The sequence below is a fragment of the Rosa chinensis genome, chromosome 7 (assembly GCF_002994745.2).
Source record: "Rosa chinensis cultivar Old Blush chromosome 7, RchiOBHm-V2, whole genome shotgun sequence".
Taxonomy (NCBI): domain Eukaryota; kingdom Viridiplantae; phylum Streptophyta; class Magnoliopsida; order Rosales; family Rosaceae; genus Rosa; species Rosa chinensis.
In genome coordinates, this window is record NC_037094.1 from 49,577,672 (window position 1) to 49,584,655 (window position 6,984).

The 6,984-nt window shown below is 37.1% G+C and overlaps 2 protein-coding genes across 7 annotated transcripts; both read left to right on the top strand.

The window, feature by feature from the left end:
• The first annotated feature begins 290 nt into the window (after window positions 1-290).
• Window positions 291-2,979, top strand: LOC112175472. Its single transcript, XM_024313148.2, has 3 exons — window positions 291-588; window positions 1,825-2,017; window positions 2,650-2,979. The coding sequence occupies exons 1-3, from the start codon at window positions 523-525 to the stop codon at window positions 2,778-2,780; spliced, it is 390 nt and encodes a 129-aa protein (XP_024168916.1). The 5' UTR covers window positions 291-522; the 3' UTR covers window positions 2,781-2,979.
• A 68-nt stretch (window positions 2,980-3,047) lies between these two features.
• LOC121050849 (F-box/kelch-repeat protein At3g06240-like) lies at window positions 3,048-5,939 on the top strand. Of its 6 annotated transcripts, none has more exons than XM_040512191.1 (3): window positions 3,048-3,166; window positions 3,403-4,732; window positions 4,821-5,939. In XM_040512191.1, exons 2-3 carry the CDS (start codon window positions 4,730-4,732, stop codon window positions 5,784-5,786), a joined length of 969 nt encoding a protein of 322 aa, XP_040368125.1. In that variant the 5' UTR covers window positions 3,048-3,166; window positions 3,403-4,729; the 3' UTR covers window positions 5,787-5,939. The 6 variants fall into 6 exon arrangements, with proteins under 6 accessions (XP_040368125.1, XP_040368129.1, XP_040368124.1 ...); XM_040512195.1 differs by having other exon boundaries at window positions 3,070-3,166; window positions 3,555-4,732; XM_040512190.1 differs by lacking the exon at window positions 3,048-3,166 and having other exon boundaries at window positions 3,177-4,118; window positions 4,532-4,732.
• Window positions 5,940-6,984: the final 1,045 nt, after the last annotated feature.

Genomic DNA, 6,984 nt, shown 5'->3' on the forward strand with positions numbered 1-6,984 from the left:
AACTAATGCCGTCAAATCCTTGCATGTGTAAGCGAAAGAAAGAGAGTTTGGGTATTTTCTTGAAGTATAAGTATGTATCTTGACATTTGAGATATGTTGATTATCTGTCGCTAGAAAAAAATGGTGATTCTTGTGATTAGAGTTCTGAGAATATGAACATGTCTTTTTATCTATTTGGACTGTAGATGAATAATCAATTTTCTTTTTCATAAAACAAAAGAACTAATGACTCATTAGTCCAATTTCATTAAAAAAGAAAAGAAAAGAAACGTGTGGCAGAAAAGCAAATGAGTCAACAAGTTCCAGACACAGAGTGACACACACACTCTCTCTCTGTCTCTCTCTCTCTCTCTGTTGTTTGGTCTCCCTCTCCCAGAAGAAAAATTCTAGACGGAAGGAACTGAAAATGGGATCTCAGTTAGTGTGAGTCTGCCATACAAGTGTTGTTAGTTTTGAGGTTATTGGCTTCTTTTGAGAGTCTATTTTGGTGTCTGAATAATTGAAGGTGTTAAAAGGGGGGTAATGGTTAGGCAGATTAGCCGAGGGCAGCCACCGGAGCCTCTTGATTTCTTTATCTGGACTGTTGAGGTAACCAAGTTTCAATCTTTTTCATCATTTCTCGTTCACTAAACTAGATCTTGTTTTGGGGACTTCTTGGTTTCACTCTTCCTGCTATGTTAATCTTTGATTTTGGCATCCTGTATATATATATTTGGTGATGGGTTTGTTCCATTTAATCTGCTAACATACTTTGTAAGCGCTTGAGTCTGCCAAGTTCATCAATTTCATGGGAATCGTTATAGCAGGCATGAAAAGGCTAAATGAGATATGTTCTATGGGGAATCCAGCTCATGATGTTACTGCATGAAATAATTGCATTTTCTCACTTATCAATTCATCCCTTTCAGCTAGTGTGTTAGATTAAACACGATATTCTTTTTTCTATATGGTTGTTTGAGGCGTCAAACTTTTAACTCTCCTTACTTTTAGTTCTTATTAACTTAATGTGCTATCAAACAACCCTCTGTTGCTTGTGTGCTGATGCAAGTCACTGTTACATTTCGCTATTCACTTGTTCAGTAGTCTCCTCATGGTGTGTGGAGTTGAATTTTCTGGCCATATTTTAAGGACTTATTAGCCTACACAATAATAAGATCTATGATCATAGTTGCTCATATAACTTGTGCTAAGATCACTCCACCTAGTTAGTTAAAACTTGGAGTTACCAATAAATATATTGTAGCGGAAATCACGACAGAAACACATGACTTTTGGTTCTGAGAGTAAAATTAGGAAACATATCGAGTCTTGATATATGTCTTGTTGATTAAAGGGTGTTAGAAAATGATTATTGTGATGAAAGACTGCTAACTTAGCCTGTTTCTTGGTATTTTACTATGTCATGTAATGTTGGGTGATATCATTTACAAGTCTAATGTGATTAACTGAAAAACAACAATTCGAATCACTCTAAAATTAGGTAGATTCTAAACATCTGAAATGATTCCACTATGCCAGCTAAAACTACATCTTATCTAACTCACCTGGTAGACTGTGAAGTAACGAGTATAAGGTTTGTTAAAGAGAAGGGAAAAAAAACAGGTTGAAAAATGTTCCTCTTTTTTCTATTGGATTGCTGTTAGTCTGTCTAATAGAACTCATCCAAGTATTTCCCAGGGGATTGATGGTGACTTGATAGCTTGAGGTTAACATGCACCATAATGAGGGGCAAATAAGTGAAATAACTATCTAATTCATCTGTCAATAAAAAGGTAAAGTATTCAGTGACATGTGTTCTCATACTTTGCTTTCCCTTGTGAACAGGATGTTGGTCTGTGGTTGGAAGAGATAAATCTGGGCAGTTACCGGCAAACATTTAAAGAAAATGGTGTCAATGGAGAGTACCTGGAAGGCATGTCCATGTTCACTACTGAGCAGATTCTTCGTTTTATAAGAAAATACCACATGAAATGGGGGGACTTTATCACGCTCTGTAAGGAACTAAGGCGAATTAAAGGTCTGCATTCACTCTCTCTTATTATGCATTTGTATGACTGTCAGCAGAAGACGCTTCTTTTTCGTCTTAGAATGAGACGGGAAATGTCATTTGTGCATTCATCATTGGCACTTTTGGGTTACTTGTTGATTAGAAATTTCTCAAGCAGTCTTTCCATGTGGATGTGTTATTCAAAGAAGAAAAAAGAAGAAGAAGAAATATTACAGAAAATGAGAATGCCTCTGATTCATTTTTATCTCAAAACATTTGTTTAATCACTACGTTACTCTATGGAAATGTTGAAGTAGTCCTCTCATGAAGTGGGGCTCCGTAATACTTATTGTTGAATGTTGTGCACATTCATGATGTGCATCTTCTCTAAGCCGAGTGACTTTCACTGGTGATGCAAGGTGGCAATCATGCTTCATTAATCTTATGCATCTATATGGTTAACTGATGGCATACACGAACATTAAGAAAGCGTTACTGGATGCTATTGAAGCATCAACAAACTTCTCTTAATGTCATTATCATCTGTTATGTTTAAGCCTTTTTAAACCATGTTCCCTGAGCTGCATATATGTCTTTCTCCTCTGGAATTTGAATTGCATTTAAATGCCATCGGTGTCTGCTGATACAAATTTTGTATCCAGTCGCTTGCCTGAAAGGAGAGCAAAAAGTTCGCAGGCCATGGTGGGCTCCGTCTTGCCTCTCAGTAGTATTTGTGAAGGTGGCAGAGCAAAACAGACAATCACGCGTTGTTTCCTTGAAGCTGGAACCATAAAGGAAGATCGTATCTGTACCTACTTATATATTCCTCTTTTGCTTACAGGAAAGTACCTTTTTTTTTTTCTCCTTTTTCCCGTTTGTTCTTCACTGGAGAATTCTGTATTAGTCTTCAATGTAAATATTACTGGTCGTTTGATCTTTATATGATTATGTAATTTTGAGAACCCATAGGGGCAATCAACTTCTGTTTGCAATCATCCAGTCCATGTTTATGAGGTTACTGTTGCTCATGATAGGAGAAAGTGAAGCTTTACTATTTTTAGTCATGTTTCTGATAGATAATTTGACGAATGCTTGGGTCATTATTGAACTCCTTAACTCACTCTTTCAGGGATCCTGGATTTTGGAGTGATGACGATTACAGTATTTGTTTTGTCACAGGTACATCCACATTTTGTGCTTGTAACTGCTGAGCAATCATTATTTGCTTGCATTAATTTATAAATGAGATCTAATAAACATGGAAGACAAAGGTGACTAAGATTTGATTTGGCTATGTTTTAAATCAAAAGGAGACATTGAGAGATGGGGGTGTAGTGCCCAGTTGAATGTGAATAACTCTTCAATATTGCTGAGGAACATGTATCATACTGACTGAAAATTATTCATATTTTCAGGATATTATACCTTTGCTTAGTTTCCTTAAATTCTAGGAAGGTTAGAGAAAGTTTTGCCACACATCTAGTTCGTGTCAGAGTGCAGTGCACTTTGTTTCATCATAGACAACACTTTGGTGGCTGACGAGATTACTCATTTTTTCCACCACAAGCGGCTGGGGTCGGAATGGGCAAATGGCTCTGAAGCTCAGCATGAGCGTAGCTTATGACTGCATGAAATGGAGCTTTTTCAAAGCTGCGCTACTCCAGTTTGAGTTTGCGAAAAATTGAGCCTTAACCATTAATGTGGAAAGTAGAGCATTCATGCCATGGCGAACTGCCCAGACAGTCAATCCTCGTCTTATATATCATGGAAAATGGATAATGATAAAGGGCGCGAGGCGCCAATAGGTATAGTTAATTTCTGACGGAAAGCTTGTATAGTTGTATTTAAGACCGTGCAACTGATGTTTCTTAATTAAAGAGACAATTTTTTGCATGCTAGATCGATATTGCAGGCATCATATATCAGAAAGGCCATTGCAACAGCCAGCAGCCACCATGGGCAATGGGAACAAAACTGGATTACACATATAGTACCTTGCTCATCGCCACCAGCCAACTGAAACCCATTACCTTCTTCTCGGCTGCCATGTATTTGATCGATGAAGTAGATTTAACGTCTCTCTCTCTCTCTCTCTCGACTAGCTAGGTACATATATGAGAGAGAAGAATAGGTACGTAATGGTAGTGTTTCCTTTTAAAAAGTACAGTGGTTTTTAGTTCACTTCTATGACATGTTTTAGTGTGTCGAAATTAGAAATATTGTTTCATTAGATACTGTTGTTGATGCAGAATATAATCAAATAAGGAAAGTACTTTATTTAGGGTTTTATTAGGAATCATTATATTAGTTATTTAATTTAGCCTATTGTTAGTAGGAATTAGCTATTCCTATTGTTCTAGAATTATTTAGTCTCTATAAGTAGAGGTATTTCAGGTTGATGATTGAATAAAAATCCTTGCTCGAGTCTTGGATCTCGATCTCTGATCTCTTTTCTCTAATTGTCCTTTCTGTCACCCCAATCCATCGGTTTTTCATCCCTATTCTTCTGTTTCTCTGTAAACCGTAATTTTTCCTTTTTAGTAGATAAATTGAAGAGTCACGATGGTGACAAGCAGCAAGAGTTCAGGCCTATTAAAGTTAGTGGAGGAGATGTTATTGACGAAGAAAACAGAGGAAGAGAAAAAGCTAGCACAGATTTCATACATCCCCAAGGACTGTATCTCACATCCTTGCACGACTTCCTGTTGACTCTATTCAAAGGTCAAGGTTTGTTTGCAAACCATGGTATGATGTAGTTAGAGACCCCAAATTCATCGATGCTCATCTCCAAAGTTCTGAATCTGTTTTGATCTTCTTATCACCAATTGCAAAGGAATCTAAGGAGACACAAGTGCGAGAAAATGGAAGGGCATCTACCCTACAAAAGAAGGGAAACACTGTTCCAGTTGAATCAAAGCTTCTTGACCCAAACAGTATCCCCATGTTTGGTCACCCAGCCTTAAATTCTCCAAAGAATTGTGTCAAGTTTCTGGAATTTAAAAATGGTAAGAGTGGCATAGGAGAGTACAGCTTAAGCTGCTGGGCTAGTGACATCAAAGCCACCTGCAATGGTCTAATATTGCTTGACAACAATTTGAAGAAGGGAGGAGTAATAGTCTTGAATCCTGTGACTAAGAAGGTGATTGCACTTCCTGTGGGTACCTTGTGTAACCATCCACATGAAGAATCATATGGATTTGCAATGAGTGATGTAACTGGAGAGTATAAAGTAGTCCACTTGGTTTTGGATCAGTTGGGGTTTGCTTGCTGTGAGATATTTAGCCTCTATAAAAAAACATGGCGAGACGTCAATGGTCCTTCAATCGAGCTCGTTGATAATGGAGGGTTTGGACATGTACCTGTTTCAGCAATCGGAGCTTTGCACTGGCCTTTTTATCGGAGCGATTACGTAGTGTCCATGGAAGTTGATGAGGAGAAGTTTCACCATATAGAGCTCCCCAAAAGTTGCACAACTCATGATAGGATTATTGAAATTTGTGGCTGTTTAGGTTTTGTCACTCATGAGGACATGAACCACATTGACATTTGGATCTTGACGAGTTTATGTGGGGAAGAGTGGACAAAGAATCATACCATCACAGTGGAAACCACAAGAGACATGGTTCCCCTTTGCAGTTTAAGATTCAAGGGTGATATTATTTTCCATACAAGCGACGGCTCTTTCTATGCTTATGACTTCCAACAGCAACAGATGACAGAGATTATTGGTAAGATTAATAGACTACCATGGTGCCTGCCTCATGTCAATAGCCTTGTTACTTGGGATGCAAGAGAGTGAGGACATGTTCGACTGACATGCAGCATATGCTTGAATTTCTATTTAGTTTTATATATGCTCCATCGGGAGTGGGACTCTTGAATTTTCTGCTCTTAAATTTATTGCTATATGTATAACTTCTCGTATATAATTAAGCTTGAATCGCTCTTTCTATTTGAGCATAGATCGATCCTGTTCTACATATTTATCCATTCTCCAATACAATGCAGTTTTTTTTTTTTTTGGGGCTAGAAACAGATACATTAATAAAACAAAAGAACAAAGACACAATAACACAATTTGAAGGAAGTTGAGTAGGCCCTAGATTTGAGAAAGATTGCAGAACTGCATCCAGATGCAACTTATATGCGAGTTGAAATGAGTAAATCTGATGAAATAGAGAGTCAATTTAATAGCAAAAGCAAAAGCAAAAGCAAAAGCAGTAAAGTCTTCACTTCAGAGTAGACAAATCTCAAGCTCACCTAACATAAGGTGCTACGATATCAAAACTGAATTATATCAAGCTATTCTAACAAGAAGATAATATCAAGTTGGCATAAAGGACTCAGTTGACGGGTTGCACATCCCAGATTACGGTGATATTAATTCTGAACCATGTGTGCAACATCATGGACATATTACATATATAAAGGAAGATAACCTAGTTTTCTGAAAAACCAAATTTTTACTTTTCTGAATATCAGATCGTGGTACACAGACTCGTCAAACTGAGTTGCCATATTTTATTTTGAATCTTGAACATCGATCATACAAGTGCAGCAAAAGGGATACACCAATTTTCAAAAACTTTTTACTTTATTGCATTTTGGATCTTTCAATTACATTGTTTCTGTATCAATAGATAATATAAGCTACGCAAGCAGATAGAATATTGAAAGCAGTGTTCTTTAACAAAAAGTTACTGAGAAATCTTGAAAAAGGGCATGTTGGAGATTGGAGAAGAATCAGCAACAATTGGCCTTAGCTTCAGACATCAATATCATTCAAGTCTTTCTATCTTTTAGTTTTACAATTTCTGTCATGTAAATCACTTAATCACTGTGCTCTCAACTCTATAAGAAATGAACACATGCTAATGATCCGTTTAACAAATTGGTCAACGAAAAACACCATCTTCGGACAAATTATTTGTGAGTTACACACTGCATTGTAACAAGAGGAGGAATTAAAACTTGTTCCTGAAGGAGGTTTATATAGG

Bases quoted from the DNA above. Each gene is read 5' to 3' on its own strand.
- LOC112175472 (XM_024313148.2), top strand. From the start codon at position 523: ATGGTTAGGCAGATTAGCCGAGGGCAGCCACCGGAGCCTCTTGATTTC. The intron at 589-1,824 runs GTAACCAAGTTT...CCTTGTGAACAG, and splicing joins TCTTTATCTGGACTGTTGAG to GATGTTGGTCTGTGGTTGGA. The intron at 2,018-2,649 runs GTCTGCATTCAC...TTTTGTATCCAG, and splicing joins GGAACTAAGGCGAATTAAAG to TCGCTTGCCTGAAAGGAGAG.